General features: G+C 35.6%; 1 protein-coding gene across 2 annotated transcripts in view; it reads left to right on the top strand.

Annotated features, from left to right (window-relative positions):
• The window catches only part of TBC1D4 (TBC1 domain family member 4), a 200,308-nt gene that overhangs the window by 151,695 nt on the left and 29,425 nt on the right, over positions 1-19,188 (top strand). The window contains exons 9-12 of one of the 2 annotated variants that reach the window (XM_049778921.1): positions 6,532-6,606; positions 8,056-8,282; positions 9,845-10,009; positions 14,151-14,174. In XM_049778921.1, the coding sequence (XP_049634878.1) occupies positions 6,532-6,606; positions 8,056-8,282; positions 9,845-10,009; positions 14,151-14,174 (491 nt within the window). The remainder of the gene's footprint in view (positions 1-6,531; positions 6,607-8,055; positions 8,283-9,844; positions 10,010-14,150; positions 14,175-19,188) is intronic. The other variant, XM_049778922.1, reaches the window with a different exon arrangement.

The following is a 19,188-nucleotide window of genomic DNA, read 5'->3' as shown; positions in this document are numbered from 1 at the left end:
CTTCACTTTATTTATTTGGTTTTGGATGTTTGAGCCACACCCAGCAATGTTCAAGGGATGCTTCTAGCTTTGCACACTGGAATTACTCCTGGTGGTGCTCCAGGAAGATGGTGCTCTAGTCCATCTTCTTTTTAATTACTTTTGCTCAAGGTTCCCCTGCTGTTGCTTGTGCAGGGAATGGGAAGTGCCTTGGATCAAAGTCAGGGCCTTTGACCCAGATCCCTGTCACCAGGAAGATTTTCACGAAGAGCCTATTTAAGTTGGCAATAGGGAGATCTGAGTTCAACCCTTAACCCTAGAAATTAATATGTTTATGATCTGGAACAAATTCTTTTTTTCTAAGTACCAGTTTCTTCCTTTCTGAAGCAGGCATGCTGATACTTGCTTAGCTCACATAGAATAATAATGAAAGGTCAGTCAGTTAGGAAAGAATGCCATAGTAGGGGATGGGTAGTCCCTACCATGGTGAGCTCTGAAATCCCTGTCATGTGTGAAACGACACAGGATATTTAGAGCCATACTCGCTTTATCGCCGTTAAGTACCTTGGCATTCTGCAAGTTTTTGAAGTGCCTATCATGTAGCCCTGAGCTGGAAGAACTCGAAGCAAGGACACCGCCAGTCTATTTTGGTCAAGGTGGAATCCATCACTTTTGTGCCAAGCCCCATAAATCATGTGACCAAACAAGGGCTTGCATGTCCCGTCCTTGTGCAGCAGAATGGATTTGGAGATGTTGGAAGCTACCCATGTAGTAGTAAAGGTTATTTAGAAAAGGCGCTTGGTGTGCTTCTTTAACTTGATGGTTAGTTTTCTCTCACTTGAATAAGTTGTCTGTTAGTTAAATAGTCAAATGAACATAGGAGCCATGGGGGTTAGGTTAAAATCACTGCCTTTTATGCTTTTTTGCTAATTTATTGATGAATTTTGGGGTCATACATGGCTGTACATAGTATTTTCTCTTAGCTCTGTGCTCAGGGATCACTCCTGACAGTAACGGGCCCAATGGAGGTGCCAGGGATCGAACCTGGTCAGGTGTGTGCCGCACAAGTACTTTACCCACTGTGCTATATACCTCTAGCCCCCTGACTGTTATTTTTACATACAAAGTATTGTTTAATAATTCTGGTTGTGTATGAAATGGGGTACCTCAACTGATTAGCTATTAAAAACTGGGTACCAGGGGAAAGGTTTAACCCACTCTGTTATGACCAAATCATAAAATAGTAAAAAATAAAAAGCTCTCTTATTTAAAGGTAAAAAATAGAATCTCATATTTTGATGCTTTGTTCAAAATTTTCTGGGAAAAATGTATACTGATATTTAATCACATGTGTATTTTCTAAAGAGGAATATTTACTATTAAGTGTGAGGCATTGGAAAACAGCCCTCATATTGTACTTTAGAAGAATATTTATTGTCATCCCTTGTTGATATGTGCATGGATTAATCTCTGTGATACAGATGTTGTTACCCTAAAATCCATAAATTATTTAATATTAATTAAATTGTGCAGAAACAAAAGGTTTTAGAAACATTTGAAATGAAAAGGGTTCTCTGGACAGGAAAGAAGACTGCAGAAATTGTGGCAGAATTTGACCATGTCTTTGTAAAATGGAGGATGACATCAATGAGAGTTAAGTGTGAGAAGTCATTTGCAGAAATCGTGAAACATAATACAAGAGCTGAATTTGTGCTTCTGTTGATTACAGACTATTTTATGAACCTAGATATTGAAGTGTTTTGCAATTCTTCTCACTCACAATGACCATCAGTTGTATCCTGTCTTTGTGTTGTTCTTTATGTTGGTTAGGTATTTGCAAGTCCATCTTTACATTTTTATAACCACCACTATATAAGCTTGAATCCAAAGATCCAGTGAGAACCAAATACTGACATAATAGACTTTGAGCCAACAACTTAATAAAGGAGATCTTTAGGAATATTGTTAGACTGTGTTTAGTTTAAGAATGTAAGGCAAATATTGTGGTGAGAAGTGGTAATGTCTTCCATTATTTTTCATTTGATCACTTTTCTATGTTTTATTTTTTTGTGCAGAGTATTTAGTATTTTTGTTTATTTTTGTTTATTATTTTTTTTTTGGCCACACCTGGGATCACTTTGCGGTTACTTCTGGCTCTGTACTAAAAATAACTCCTGGTAGCTCGGGACAATATGGGATGCTGGGAATCGAACCTGGCCATATACAAAGCAAGCAACCTTCCAGTTGTGCTATCACTTTGGCCCCTGATGTGTATAGTTTTAAAGTAAATTTATTTTTATTGTGTACATCAAAACAAAACAAAAAACCCAAACCCTTGGGTAAAGCTGCATTATTGGTATGTTCCAATCATCAAAATTACTTTATTCTTGTCTCTGTACTTTCTCTATGGCAAACAAATAGCCACATAAAGATAACCAAGCATATGGGTATTTATATAAAAGTTTAAAAGATAGTTAAGGAATGAGGAGAGAATTCAAGGAGAGAGTACACACCTTGCTGTGTCATGCCCCGAGTTTGATTCTTAGTACTACTTGCCCCACCCCTAGTATCACAAACTCCTCCCCATGTACCCATGTAGCAGGAAGCAATCTGAACTTTACTATATGTTTGTCTGGTCATTTTACAGTATTGAATAGGACTGATGAAGTCAAAGAAATTGATCAGGATTTAGACCTGCAGAATTATACTTAACTGCTAGAGACCATGAAGTTATATTGGTAATTCTACTTGTCCACCAAGTACTGCCTCAGAAGGTAGAATTAAGTAAGAAATCCAGACTTAAACCTTCTAATTATACTTCCTGGGTTCAGATTACTGATCTGTGTGTATATGTAAACTTTGCCAACATAATCAATCAGAAATTTACTTTCCATTCTGCAAAATTGAGCAAAGTTGAACAAATTACTTCTGCCTCATATTTAAGTCATGAGACTTAAATGAGATTATACAGTATAGAATGCCTAGTATATTAATATAGTTCATGGTAAGTATTCAATGATATGTTATTAGCTATTTGTTTTATTTATTATTTTTTATATTTTTGGTGTTAGGCCACAACCAGCAGTGCTCAGGGGTAACTTCTGACTGTGTTTAAGGATCAGTGGCAGAGTACAGGGTATCATATGCAGTACCAGTGCTCAAGTTGGGGTACGTTGCATACAAACCAAAAATATTTAAACTTTGTACTATCTCTCCTGATCCCACTTTAAAAATTAATTTTATGATTGATTTAGTAGTCATTTAGGGAGCTACTAAGGATATAAGACTATACTTAGTATGTGTATATAGGAATAAATGTTGCTTGTATAAATAACATAAAACATAAAAAATATAAAACTTTCTGATAGCAAACATAAAATGTTTTTATAAAATAAGTTATTTAATTGAATCACAGTGAGACACACAATCAAAAAGTTGTTCATGATTGATTTTTAGTCATAGTGTCCATCCAATACCCATATCTTCACCAGTACACATTTACCAACACCAATGTTTCCATTTTCTTCTATTCCCCTTGCCCTTTTCCCTACCAACTTCTATAGCAGACATTTTTCTTCTCTTTCTCTCCCTTTTGACCTTTAGACATTGTGGTTTGCAATAGTATTACTGAAGGGGTATCCTGTCTATCACTTTCAGCACCCATTTCTTGTCCAGAGTGATCATTTCCAACTATCATTGTCATAGTGGTCCCTTTTCTGCCCTAACTACACTCTCCTTACTATTTATGGCAAGCTTTCCATCATGGTCTGGTCCTCCTGGCCTTTGTCTTTATTGTCTTGAGAATCATTACCATACTATCTTTTTTTTTTTTAAATATTCAATAAATGAGTGAGATCTAAAATGTAAAATTTAATTGATAGAAATCTAGAGTTGAAAGACTCTTCCAGATGGTAAAGCAAATGACCTAGAAATGAAGAACAGGAGGACATGGTAAAAAGCAAAGGAATCCATCTGGAGATCCAAATGCCAGCTCCTTCTGGTTTGGAGTTTCAGGAAGGAAAGAGAAATTGCATTTAGAGATTTTCCAAGAAATCACTTTAGAAAATTCTCAAGCTAAGCATGCACACATGCTTCCAGAGTGAATAGACCCAGAAAAAAGTACAATACAAAAACTGAATAAAGCCATGCCAGACCTTGTCATTGTGAAATTTCAGAATGCCTCAGGGTAAACTTAAAATCTGTTCGAGAGAAATAAACAGGTCACACACACAGACTTTTGTGCCTGATGCCACTTGAACAATGCTTACATGTTTTGAAGGTAACCTTCTGATTAGAATTAAGTACTTGGTGGAACTATTAATTTACTATAAGCATAGAATAATTGCATTGATCAACTTGTAAATAAAAACTAAATTTTTGCCAGTTTCCCTTTCTAAGGAAGTGCCTTTAGGTTATGTTCCACTAAAATCAAAAAGTAGCCTTAAAAAAGTGGAAGTCCAAGTCATGGAAACAGAAATTCTAACATAGAGTCGCACAAAAGGAAATTTTTGAATTGATAGTGATGGAAAATACTAGGAAAATATATTTAATAAGCAAATTGCCATTAGCCTAGACTGGCAGGAATATAGGGATATTCATCATGGTCACTCGAAAAGAAAAAAATACATATTTTATTTAACTTCTAAAATTATTTTGGGGTGTTACACTTGGTGGAGCTCAGGGTGTACTTCTGGTCAATACTCAGGGATCACTCCTGGTAGTGTTTGGGTGACCAAGTGGGGTGCCAGGTGCTTGACACATGCAAGGTGCAACTTAGTCACTGTAAATTTTTCCAACCTGAAAGAAATAAGTATTTTAAAGATCAGGTGGTACTGAGCTTTGTTAGAGAATTAAAAAAAGATTAATGATAGTCCTTAACTCGTTGAAAAATATATACTAGATGAATTTTAATGATAGAATGAATGGCATTGTTTAGACATTACTCCTGGCTCTGAACTCAGAAATCACTCCTGGCAGGCTCGGAGTACCATATTGGATACTAGGGATGGAACCTGGGTCGTTCTGGGTCTGCCAAATGAAAGTCAAACAAACTACCCGCTGTGCTGTCACTCCAGCCCATATATATAATTTTATTAAAAGAAGATTAAAAGAAGGAATATCAAGTTTGGTAATGAGTTAAAATAACTCATATCCTCATCTAGAGTAAGAACTAGTTAATGCCTACAATGGGACAATCAAGCAGTAGTGCTGTAATATAAATAACAAAAGCATCAGTATAAATTATGACTATTCCTATCCTTTTGGGGAATAGGATTTAGTGCATAAAAGAGTGTTTGATACTTCATTATAACAAAACTCTTTTGAAAACTTATACAGTTGTTACTTTAATTAAAAATTTAAATAATAAGCCAGAGAGATAGTACAGAGATTGATATACTTGCCTTGCATGTAGCCAACCCTACTTCAGTCCTCAGAACCATATGGTCCTCAGTGCATCTCTGGCTTCAGCCCTGGAGGCTCCTAAATCCCCAGTACTGTAGGACCTGAACAATGCTACATTCTTGAACCCTTGCATTGAACCATTGGCCAGGTTGAATGAAAATTATAAGAATCCTGTAGGACTCCTGAGATACCACTTGAGAACCAAAAAGAAAAAAAGATAAAAGTTTTTAAGATTATGTTTAATTCCCTTCCCCAATTATACCCAAGTGTATATGTAGAAAACATAATACTATAAAGCACTAGCATGTTCTTTTATTATCTTATGATTTGACCTATGTTTAATTTTTTTAATAGAAAATTTCCACATATCTTAGTTATGTAGAGAAATTCTCAGCCTGTATTTTATCTCTTAACACTTTTACTTGGAATTTAATTTGCCTTTTGTTACCTTCCTTTTCATTGTTAGGATTAGTTTCTCCCTAAGTAAGTGGAACTAGACAAGATCATCGATTTGGAATCTCTTAGATCAGTTATGGAATTTATAAGAAGTACTCATATGAAAAGAAAAAGAAACGATTTACCAATATTGGCATGGACTGAGCTAATATAAAGAGAAATACTTTACTGAGGAAGTTCGCATTAAGGAATAATGACCGAAATTCAATGCATGTTTTAGGTTGTGGTTTTATTTGTTTATCTGGCTTTTATACCCTATAATATAAATTAATGACATGTGTAATCTGCGTGTGTCTGTTGAAAAAAATATTCTTCATACAGATTTTGGTTTGTTGTGCTATCCCATCCACATTTCTTTTTCTCTCTATGAGACACATAGTTGATGGGGTCTTCCACTAATCTTCTGGGAATCTCCTCTGATCTTATGGAAAGATAAAGGCAGTCAACTTGGGTAACTTCAAAAATACTTAATCTGAATATTGAATTATCTCATAGCTTGATTTGAACGTCATGAGTCAAAACAGGGTATACCTCTACAGTTGGAAAGACTGTTTTGTTCTGTCAATACCTTTGAGTTATCCACAAAAGGCTCAATTTAATGCCAGCATAAAGAATCGAAACACGAGTATCTTCTCTAGTTTAAAGATTAAACTTCAGACCACATAACTGTTTGATTTTATTCTCTTTACCCAGGGAGCAAACAGAATGAGAGGTCGCCTTGGAAGTATGGAGAGCTTTGAAAGATCCAACAGTCTTGCTTCAGAGAGGGTATGTGAACAGAACTAGAGTGCCTTTTGACTCTTCGCTGTGACTTGTCAATACCTGACACTAAAGTGTGGTGCTGGAATGTTTTATGCATGAAAATCTACCATTATCAATATTGTGAAACACTTGGCTCCTAAAAGAAATTAAGGTACAGCAATAAGGCACATTACTAAGGTAATAATCATGCCTGTTTTATTACTAGTCCTTTAAGACTCTTGAAAACAAGTACTTGAGACTTTATTTTATTAAATGAGAAGATTGTAAGTTCTGTTTGTAGATACTTATTCATTTGAAGCTTGTAACAACAGAAGAAGTAGGTTCCAGGCTTTATTCTATCAGGCATATTTTGCTGTTTGGAGGTAATAAGTGTGTGGAGAATGGCATTTAGTGTTTGAACAACTGTTAATCCAAAAACGCTTGAAGAACAAAACACGGAATCACTATTTTGTTTTTACAGTCATCCTTTTATCTTTTGTTCTCTCCCTATGCTACTCTCCCCTCTCACCCACTCTTTTTCAACTTTCTGTGACATTTGATTCTTCTTTATCTCCTAGACAGTTTTCACTAGGTCTGGTTTCCTGTTTCCTGTATCATGCAACATGTCACCTGAGATATACACAATCCGTTTTCTTTCTCTCTTTCTCTTCTTTTTAAAATGGAAAAGTATTGAAATGTTTTTACTACACTTGCTGAAGAGATATTTGAGTATTTCGCCAGTCACAGAGATTATTAGCTGTAGCTCGTGTATATCAAGCCAGATGTTTGTTCAGTGGTGCCTCTACAGGAAAGTTTATAAACAGCGTACCTGTCCAAATGGAAAGATTTATGATGCCCACTCATTCGCTGTGAGATACATTCCAGCATAGCCCTCTTTTCATTCATTTCCTGTTTTTCATGCCTTTTAGACCATTTAACCTCAGGGACTGTGCAAATCAGATAGAAATAGCACAGTGAAGGCCAATATACTTAACAGGCTTTCCTTTTCTTTTCTTCAAGGCTTCGCCATGAGATTTGGAAAATTAAGCATTGTGATACTGTTTTGACAGTACAGGAAACATGAGGATGATAAGTCACGGAAATCAGTAGATATGTAAACACAGGCTCCACCCTCTCTGGGTCAGGATCTCTTTTCATCTCTCCAACCACAGGAGGAAAGTGCTCTAAGCTGTCGCATTTTTACCCCAAGAGTGTGGAGCAGAGAATACCTTTCCTTATCTGCCCTTTCACTCTCTGGTCTCTCTGTTTCTCTGCTGTACAACCACAGCTCAGCTGATTATCTTGGAAGAAATGGGTTGTGGTGATGTTGATTAGTCTTTAGCTTGGATTAGCAGGAAAAGGAAAAACGGCTTGGTTCTGACTGCGGAGGAAGAAGAGGCACTGTCCCTTTTCAGCTCTGGTCCCATTCAGGGCCTTGGAAGAGAGGAAAGCCTTGACTGTCTGCTTACTTTCCAGGATTACTCTCCTGGGGACTCGCCACCAGGAACCCCACCAGCCTCTCCACTCTCCTCAGCGTGGCACAATTTTCCTGAAGAGGATTCGGACTCCCCCCAATTCCGCAGACGTGCCCATACCTTCAGCCACCCGCCTTCAAGCTCCAGAAGGAAACTACACCTGCATGAAGGCAGGGCCCATGGCTTGCGCTCCCCACTGCTGAGGCAGAGCTCCAGCGAGCAGTGCAGGTGAGTTCAGGTTCTACAGGGCCAGAGGACACGTGCCTGCACCTCAGTCTCCATCCCTGGGCAGCCATGAGTCATTGTTGGTTCATGCTGTGGCCAAAGTGGTGGAGTTTTTAGAAAGATCTGATAAAAGATAAAAGAATATTGTTTTAAAAAAAGTGTCCAAGTGAAATAAGTTAAGAGGAAGGATACAGTAAAAGGGTGAAAGCATTTTGGGATGGAAACAGGTCCCTCCTCCCTACTACCCTCCTCCCCACTACCTTCCTCCCCAAGAGGCGAAGCCCACAGCAATCAGGCTGTTGCTTTGTCCGGAAAAACCCACTGACAACACGTGTTGCTCAGTGTCTTCTTGATAGTTCTAGGGAACAAACTCAGCAGATAGGAAAATAACATAGCATAGAGCTTCCTGTAAAATACATGGCTCTTGAAAAATCATCTAAATTAGCTTCATGCAGGAGATAAGATTTGACAGTTTTATTTTGCAAGAAGTCAAAGCCAAATAGGAATGAACCTTGTGAATTTCTAGAAATTAATGGATAGCCGAGCATATTGTAATAGTTGGGAAGATTCTATGAGGAGTGATCTTACTTAGTATTTAAGAAATTATTTAATAAAATTATTTGACATTTGGTAAGAAGTAATAAAGAGGATAAGCTGAGAACTATCAAATGATTATGCTTTTCATTGTATAGTCCTAGTCAGTTTATGTCCTGGAATTAATTTGTTTCTGTTCTTTTCCTATAAATTTGATATTGGAAACAGGTTCTGAAGTCAAATCCCAGTTGGAAAAAAATAACTAATAGTAAGATTAAATTTTTATTAGTTATTATCAAATTTGCAGCTAAATTTATTTTTCCAAGAAAATTATTTCCAGTTTTGAAATATCATTGATTATAATGGGTGTTACTATTATTCTTTTTTTCATTTTTATATTTTATGATGCATAAGCTCATTTAATTTCTATAGTATAAAATATTATTTATTATTGTGAAATAAAACTTTAAGTTTAATAATTTATTTGAAAAGAGACCTGTAAGAGATTTATGAATTTAGAGAAAACAATGACTGCCTACTTCCACAGGGTTCAGGAAAGAACAAGGATATTGATGTCCATTGAACCAAACGTATTGCAATGGCTTGCAACCAAACATATTGTTTTTAAAATTTTAGAAGGGTTTGTATTTTTAGAACAGTCAAGTCTTTGAACTCTTGGTAGTTTTCTGTTCTGGAATTTGTTTCCTGTAATTATTTCTGTTTTTCTCTTAAAATCATTTGCATATAAAAACCTACACTCTTCCCTTTAAAATGGTGAAGAATTTTGTAGAGATCCACTTGTATGTATTAGAAATACTGCTTGAATGAGAGATTAAATTTATGAATGAGTAAGATTAGGTCATATCATCTATCTTGAAATGTGCATGCTTTTTTTTTTTTGAGATTTAGCCATAAATCTTTAAAGGAATGATTCAATTAATAACAAGAACCTGATTTGATGCTTTTCATAATGAATGAAGTTTTTGCCAAATTAAAAAGTAAGACAAATTTGCTGTATTTTCTGTACTCAGCATTCTACCATCAGTTCGGCGCATGCACAAGGAGACTAATTCTTCCTCCAGTCTTCCAAGTCTTCACACTTCCTTCTCTGCCCCTTCCTTCACTGCCCCCTCTTTCCTGAAAAGCTTTTACCAGAATTCAGGTAGACTGTCCCCACAATATGAAAATGAAATCAGGTGAGATCAGTGTCCTTTGTTTGCAAAGCAAAAATTTCTGCAGTGATTTACTGATAATGTTACTAAACAGTGGCTAATTGTGGAGTGAAATTTTTGCATCCTTATAGTGTGCTTATTCTAATTTTGTTTCTAACATATTGGTTCGCATACCATTTGATTAAATTAAGAATATGAATACAAATCAGCATTACAAAACATTCACAATTAGCCTTTTGATGGCATGATGATTTTCCTTTGAAAAATATTTTTAGGGGTACTATTTTTTGTTTATAACTTGGGCCCCTTAGTTTAAGCTTTTCTTTGTATGGCACATTATTTGGTGCTTGCATTAGAGAGCAAATCTCTATCGAGCCCATATTTTTGTTTGTTTGCTTGTCTTTAGCCTTTATATCTTACGGACTCCCAAAGCCACTGATTTTAACAACTATTCTAAGGTGATTGATACACTTGTAATATATTTGTTTTTAAGTTTATAAAATATTTGGTCGGCATTTATTTGCTTTTTCAGTGCTATTGACTATGTTAATCATGTTATGTTATCATGTTGTAAGTCACATAATAGGTGCATCATGATGTTGCTGTTAAATCTTTCAGATAGCCTGATGGATCTCTTAACTTGTGTAGGCATTTGATTTGATTTTGGTTTGTCCCCAGAATTAAAAATAATAGCTCATTTAATTCTGTTTTTATTCAGCTCTACAAAATGAAATATATTAATATTTTGGGAGAATTGTCTTAAAAATTGGAATTAGAGGACTGAGAAGATAGTACACAGGTGAAAGAGCTTGCCTTGCACAAAGCCAATCCCAATCCCAGTTCAATCCCTGGCACTTCAGATGCTCCCCCAAACATTTAGTACAGAGCAAGGAGTAAGCACTAAATACTGCAATGTGTGGCTCCATAACCAAAACCAGTTTTTGAAATTACAAATACTTACTAACTATTCACAATTGTAACGGGCTGTTAGAAGGTGTTAATTTCAGTTGGGAATTCTTCGAAAAGGATTGTTTTTAATTTAAGGTTATGAGATGCATTTCTGTATTTATGTGTAACGCGATTACTTTGTTTTTATAGCTGTCTAGAATTCTATTTAAAATGCCCACATTTGTCCACTATCATGGACATTTGGATTGTTACTGGATATCTGGAAAATATATTATCAACTAGTTTTTATTTGACCACTAAAATCATCTTGGAGTCCTGGATGTTCTTTTTCTTTCTATTCTTTTAGATTTAGGAAATTCCAAAAACTTGTATGTAATCGTCAGTATCAAGAAAATTTATCTGATTTGTGAATTATTTCTGAATATCTCTTGTAACTGTGTGCTAATAGTTTTGGCATGGTTATACTGGATTAATGCAATTAAATACAATTAATACAATTACAATCTAAACCCAAATTAGTATAAAATTTTATATTCAAACATTGAGTTTGTTTTCAAGGGAAAAGGATGAATTTCAAGTTGCTTATAAGGAAGAGGATTTTAAGAAAGTTGGCCACAAAAAGAGAGGAATATGGATTATGAAATAAAGCTAAAGGACCAAATTAAAATGCCATGAAAAACCTTAATTTTCATATTGCATAGTGCTAATTAATGAGTACTACACTTGCAGTAAAAATTCATTGACTTTATTTTATTGATGTTAAAGTGAACATCTGAAGACTTATACTTTCCTTCCTGAAACAACCCGTACTTAAAAGTTATCTTTAGATAAATCATTAAGAAGCCATAAGGTTAGGTTTGAATAGGATATCAAATAAGCAGTGAGTTTTTCTTCTAAAGATTAAGATTATAAGAGAGTTTTATCTAAAGTTACATATTCATCTTCTATGGTTTCTGCTTAGGTATTTTGTAACAACCTTTTGTTTTCTTGGGGGGCACACCTAGCAGTTTACTAGCAGGGTTTACTCCTGGCTCTGTCCTATGGGATCACTCCTGGTGGGGGCTCAAGGGACAATATGGGATGCTGGGACATTGAACCTCGGTTGGCTACTTGCAAGGCAAATGCTTTACCTGCTGTGCTATTTCTCTGGTTCCTAGATAAGTGTAACCTTCTTACTTATATATCTTTCCTTAGCTTTCTACACTGAAGATCATCAAAGGATATTGAAGTAGCAAATAAAATATGTTAGTTTTACTTTAGACAATATTCATTATTTTGGTGAAAAAGAAGCCTTATTTGAAGTGCTATATTTAAACATGTGAAAAACTTTTAAGCTTGTAGTATCATCAAAATTATTTTTCTTTTTTGGTACTAATGTTTTCTGAGTGCTGAGTAATATGAAAGACTTTTTCAAACAGTGTACTATATGTTTAATCACCGTGTGACTCATTTTCAGCATAGAATTAGGAGGTCGAAAGACATACAATGTTTTTGATTATTAACTTTTTTATTAAGTCTAAAAGAACATCTGTCATAAGCATGTGGCTTAGATCAGTTCCAGGCTTAGCAACCCATCCTGACCTCCAGTCAGCAAATGGAATACTGCCAGCATCCCACAGTTCACCCTCATCTGACCTTTAATGCCATGATTTCATTTTGTTTGGTTTTGAAGTTAATGAAATGAAGTGTTCTTTTACATCTAGCTTTTCGCTGTACATCATCTTCTCTCAAGTCTAATGTTCCACAGACTTTAGGAATGATATCTGCTTTTAGGCATGCTTTAGTTTCATTTTATTGCTATGTGATATTCCACTAAAATACATTATAATTCATGCATCGGACATGTGGGTTTGTTCTAATTTTTTAGTGAAAGAGAACTGCTCTCCTATTGTGCATGCATATGGATTTTTGATGATGATCAACACAGTAGTAAAATTGTCAAGCAAGGTTCACTCCTTATAGGATTATACCAACTATTTGGTCTCTTAGACAAGTTCCTTGGTTACAGTTTTAGGGAAGGTTAGGAAAGGTTAGGAGATTATTACAGTGGATTTGGTTTTGATTTCCAGCACCATGAGGTCCCCAGAGCAACTCTTGGTATAGTTCTGAAGGCCCCTAGCTCTGCCTGAGTGGTGGGTGGTCTGGGAAGCATTGTAGGGCCTAAACAGTTTTGCATCCTCAATCTAGATATTGAGCTGCTCGGCTGGTTAGCCAAGAATTGTTAGTGGAGTTCTTCAGCTTCCTGAGCACCACTTGTTAGATCACATCCAAAATCTTAGAGTATTTTAAAACTTATATTTCAAAATAGCATGATATTTACAAAAATATGCAAAAGTATTATGGATTCCTACTAACCATTTATAGAGATTTAATAGTTTTGACTTTATATTAATATTTTGTGCTAAGGATTGAACCCATATGTATGAAGCCTGCCTACTACCAAGAAGAGGCATCTGTAGTTCAGACCGAGCAGCTTTTAACATTTGCTAATTTTTTGTCATTCTATTTATCCATTTTCATACATGTATATGTTAACATATATATGATTATTCATTATCAAGTAAGGAGTAGGTTAGCCTACTAGCACATATATATTTATACTAGCATATCTATAATAAATATTACTTCTTAAGAGGCATATTAATTGAAAATTCAAAATATATATATCTGTCTCTAGGACTATTATTTTGGATAATTATAAGCATGTTACTTATTTTAAGCAGGCTATAAAAAAGAACCAAGATATTTTAAATACCATGATTTGTTTATTAATTGAACTGTACAGCAATAAAATCATAAAGAAAATAAAATAAAACTAATTTTTGGCTTTTGACATTCCTAAAAAGGGATAATTATTTCTTGGTTAAAAGTATAGTTATGATGATAAATTATATTAATATAATATCTGTTGATCAATTGTAATAACCTGTTTCATTACCAAGCATTTTTGGTTATTCCTTATAATTGCTTCTGGTTTTAATCTTATATCTAAAAGTGTTTTTATATTGAACTTAACTAGCTAGTTGTCATTTCTTCTATTTACCTATGAATAGTTTCAGTGAGAATAATAAGGTTTTACTGGTAATATACCTTTGCTACAGTTTTGGGCTCATATAGCAAAATTACTCTTTATAGCTCATTATTGAAGTAGTCTTTTCTGTTTTGTTAGACATGAAAATGCCTTTATATTCTAAATTTTGGTTTGAATTCTTTTCTCTCTGTTAATGACATTCCTTATTTTTTCCTGTTGTACTAGACAGGATACTGCTTCAGAATCAAGGTGACTGGAAGCCTTTTTTTCATTTTAAATTCCAAAATGCTCTTAATTTAATGTCATCATTAGTTAAAAACTTTATTTTGGCTGTCTTATGAATGCATGCCATTATTCTGTGCTATGAGTGGGGCATATGTTTAGAAAAATATGACCTCTGGTATAATCCAAGATTAGAGCTGATCACATAAAATGTTGATAAAGGGGCCAGAGAGATAGTATAGGAGTAAGTCCTTGCATATGGCGGATCTCTGGCAATGGGTATGGTCCCCAGAACTCTGCCAGGTGTGACTGAGTCCAGTGCCAGTATTAAATCTTGAGTACCACAGGATATGGTCTAAATCCAGAAACAGCAAATAAAGAAAAATGTTGCTATGGGGCTGGGAGAGGCAACTCAGTGGTAGAGAACATGCTTCCCATGGACAGAGCCCTGACGTTGATCTCCAACACTGCCCCAAATCAAACAAAAAGTGAAAAATAAATTCTTGATAGCAGATAGACATCCTGTTTCTACTTTATTTCATGCTGACATTATCTTGGGAATGATTGAGGATTTTCAGATAAAGTCTATTTTTTGAAATTAGTTAATAGAGATTAATTTGCAATTTTATGAATAGGTATGTAAATTCCTAGAAGGGATTATTTGAAAAATGATTCATTTGAAAAATTTTCAAAATTATTTGAAAAAAAAATCTCAGAAGATGCAGAAATAAATGTCCTGAAGGAAAAATATTCAGAAAGCCAAATCTGATTTTCACCTGGAGTCTTATAAACCCATTTTTGTTCATCTTAATTCCAGTCACAATGATTATTTTGGGAAACCGGTGAGGTAGTTCAGATCTCTTGTTGATCTGGACACAGAAAGCACTGACTTCCTCAATGTGGAAGTCTGGCCACAGCAGTGATGACGTTTCTTCCTCTTGACCCTCGTGGTTCTTGATAACACCCAAATCACAGCTGAGCAATTTAACTGAAAATGTGTTTTTCCCCCTAAGGCTGCTTTTTGCTCATATCACAGGTTCATGGAAAACAAAGACATACTTATCTTTCTATTTAGAACTTAATATATATATTGGTCACATCTGGAGGTGCTCAGGGGTTATTCCTTATTCTTCATTCAGAAATTACTCTTGGTAGTGCTCAGGGGACCATATGGGATGCCGAGGATTAAACCTGGTTTGGTTACATATAAGGCAAATGCCCTCCAGCTGTTCCATTGCTCTGGTCCTTACATATTTTTAAAAAAAAATCATACTCAAGAACAGGGAGATAGAGGAACAGTATTGCTCATACTTTGTATGCAGGAGGCCCATGTTTGATGTCTAGGACCTAACCATCCCTTGAGCCCTGCCAGCAGCAATTCCAAACACAGAGCTGAGAGTAACCCCCAACACTGCTCAATATGGTCCAAAGCCTCCCAAATCATAAATCGATTTCAGCATAATGTTAGAAAATAAAGACTCTTCTCATTTTTTTCTTTAAGCTTGGTTTCCACTTTCACTCCCCTTGATTATTGTAGATGCGGTGGTAGTTCTGGTGACCTGGGATTTTATTTTTATTTTTTTGGGGGGTACACCAGTGATGCTCAGAGGTTACTCCTGGCTATGCACTCAGAAATCTCCCCTGGCTTGTGGGATCATATGGAACGCTAAGGGATCAAACCATGGTCCGTTCTAGAATAGCGCGTGCAAGGCAAACGCCCTACCGCCACTGCTCCAGCCCTGATTTGGGATTTTAGACATGTCTGGTCTTAATGTTTATACAGTCTTTTCAAAAGTTTAATTAAAGATAAGATTTTAATATAAAGAATACTAAAATCATGATATCAGTGGAATGAATCTGTAAAATCAGAAAAATGAATAAAGGTATTGTTGAAGTCAGAAATTTTAAGAAATAATGCATAGAAAACATGTATCTCAGGAGTTGACTATTTCACTCATTCATATAAACATGACTGTTTATAGAATTATTAAGAACATGGGTCAATGATTATGAAAAGTTACTTTTTCATGGTCAGTGATTTATGACCCTCTATACCATTTACATTAATTTTATCAAAATTTCTTTTATTGAACTAACATTGGCTTACAAGTATATCCAAACCTCATGTATAGATCATTATAATTTGACATATGTATGTGCTACATTATGGGTACTGGACCCCCGCAATACATCTGTTTTCCTTTGGCCAGAGGGATAGCACAGACATTAATGTGTTAAGTTAATAGTTGACATGTTAACTGGGATCTGACTAGTCCCAGTTGATTCTGGGATCCAGAGCATTGTATATGGAATAGCTCCTGAACACTACAAGATATGACTCAAACAGTTCTACCCCCTCCAAAAAAAAGTCTAGTTTCCATCAGCTAATCAGGCAGTTGATCTTTTTTACCTTGATTTGCTTATTCCATTTCTCTTTCATTGTAATTACCGCAGAAACTATAGTTTTTTCCCACCACATCTTTCTTTTTTATTAAAAAATAGTTTATTCCACTTGTTAATCTCTGTTATTGACTCATAACTCAGATGCTGATTTCTACTAGTAGTGTTCAGCACAGTATTGTTTAATTACGAAAATATTTCCTTAAGATGATAGATGTTGAAAGTCAAAATTAAAACTGTTGATGCACCTTTTTCGGTTATGAGTTAAATTCTACTGTAAGTCCTACAGAAAAAAACTAAAGTCATCACTGTGTTTTTCTATGCATCATTTCTTGTTTTATATATTACTACTTTGTTTAAGCACTGCTACTACAAAATTGTTCATGGTGGAGTTTCAGTCATAGAATGTACACTACCCTTCACCAGTGCACATCTCTCACCACCATTATCCCCAGTTTCCCTCCCACCAATCCTACTCTGCCTACCTCTGGGGCAGGCATTTTACTTCTCTCTCTCTGTCTTCTTTTTTTTGACACTGATCTGCACTATTGCTAGTGAAGGGGTAACAATGCACATCACTTTATCTCTTTTTAGTACCCAGTTCTTGTCCAGAGTGATCAATTCCAACTGTCATTGTCATAGTGGATATTCACAACCCTAACCCCATTCACCACTCTTTTTGGCAAGCTTCCTACCATGGACGAATCCTCCAGATCCTTATCTCTGTTGTCTCTGTTTATATTTCCATACTATGTTTTATTTTTCATATACCCTACAAATGATTGAAATTATTCTATGAATATCTCATTCCCTCTGACTCATTTCATTCAATATAATAATCACTATATCTATCCATGTATAAGAAAAATTTATGACTTCATTTTTTTTCTAACAACCGTGAAGTATTCCATTGTGTAGATATTGCCACAATTTCTTTAGCCATTTCTTGGTTCTTGGGCACTTGGGTTGTTTCCAGATTCCCGCTATTGTATATAACAGTGTTACAATGATCATAGGAGTCCAGAGTGGTTTTCTCCATGCAGCATTTCTTGAGGCATTTACAAAGAGAAAACTTACTCTGGATTCTGTTGAACTGTCACTTTAACTTTAATCAGCTTTAAAATCTATCTTGAGTTGTAATGTATGTGATTTAGTTGCAGATTTAATGCTTAGTTATTAATTTGAACTTTATGATGCAGAGGAGTGAAAGATGAGTGGGTGGAAGCATTTGCTTGCTCAATAGCAACTCTGCTGTAAAATTGGGCCAGGCAGAACTTACTTTTGTGCAGTGTTTTGACCTTGTAGGAAATACACAAAACTACAGTCTTGCTATGGACCATGTGTATTTCTGTTGGAGGTTATCAGAGCACTTGATCTGTGCATTATCCAGTCAATTCATGTTAGGAATTTAAAGGCAAGTATGTATTAGTATAAACTAACATTAATAGTTCATATGCTGAAGGCCATCAGTCAGGCTGTATTATTTGTAGCTGACAGCTTTGTGTGCAAGGCAAGCATTTATACCATGTTCATACTTTTGCCCAGTACTGTGTTTAGAGGACTTGGAAATTACTTCTTGGCTTATCTAGTGATGACCATAGTATGACACACTTCCTTCCCTTAGAAACTTCTCATTTGTGCTCATAGACTGTGGTTCTTAATTGTTGATGTAATAGAAAGTTAATGTAGAATATATCAATGCATAAAAGGGTGAATGTTCCCTAGGTTTTATTTCCTAGTTATTCATTTTTCTTTTCATAAATTTCCTACAGAGGAAACTCAGGCACTATAAACTTATTATTATTTTATTTTAGTGTTTTTGGGTCACACCTGGCGGTGCTCAGGGGTTACTCCTGGCTGTCTGCTCAGAAATAGCTCCTGGCAGGCACGGGGGACCATATGGGACACCGGGATTCGAACCAACCACCTTTGGTCCTGGATCGGCTGCTTGCAAGGCAAACGCTGCTGTGCTATCTCTCCGGGCCCTATAAACTTATTCTTAATATCTCTCTTAGACACTAGTTTTATAATGTACATATACCAAAGTGCAGGAGAAAAAGTGAAGGAGCAAAATGATTATTTGAAAAAATAAAAGAAAGGTACTTGTAATTTCTTTCATCTTTTAAAAATTGTGACTCTATGGGTAAGAGAGATAATTGAGGTATAGATTGTGAAGAAAAGAGGTAAGGAGCTTGCCTTCATAGGACTACCCCTGGGTTGATCTTTTGCACCAAAAGGAACTGCAGGAGCAGAGCCAGGAGTAGCATTATACACACAATGAAAAGACTGTGTTTATATTTACATTCTGTTGCTTTAGAATGTTTGATTCTTCAATTTAAATATTAACAAGTATGTACAATATTGATTTAATGACTTCAAAAGCAAAGGGAGTAAGGTATTTAGGAAATATACAGGTAATGCTAATTATATTTCACAGTATTTTTCTTAAATATTAATCACATTAAAATGGAAAGTGAGGGGCTGGAGGGGTAGCGCAAGGGGTAAGCATCTGCCTTGTGTGCGCTAGCCTAGGACCAACCACGGTTCGAAACCTGGTGTTCCATATGGTCCCTTAAGCCAAGAGCGATTTCTGAGCACATAGCCAGGAGTAACCCCTGAGCGTCACCGGGTATGGCCCAAA

Source organism: Suncus etruscus, chromosome 8, assembly GCF_024139225.1.
Source record: "Suncus etruscus isolate mSunEtr1 chromosome 8, mSunEtr1.pri.cur, whole genome shotgun sequence".
Lineage (NCBI taxonomy): Eukaryota > Metazoa > Chordata > Mammalia > Eulipotyphla > Soricidae > Suncus > Suncus etruscus.
Note: the sequence above shows the minus strand (reverse complement) of the source record. Positions and strands in the feature narration are given on the sequence as shown.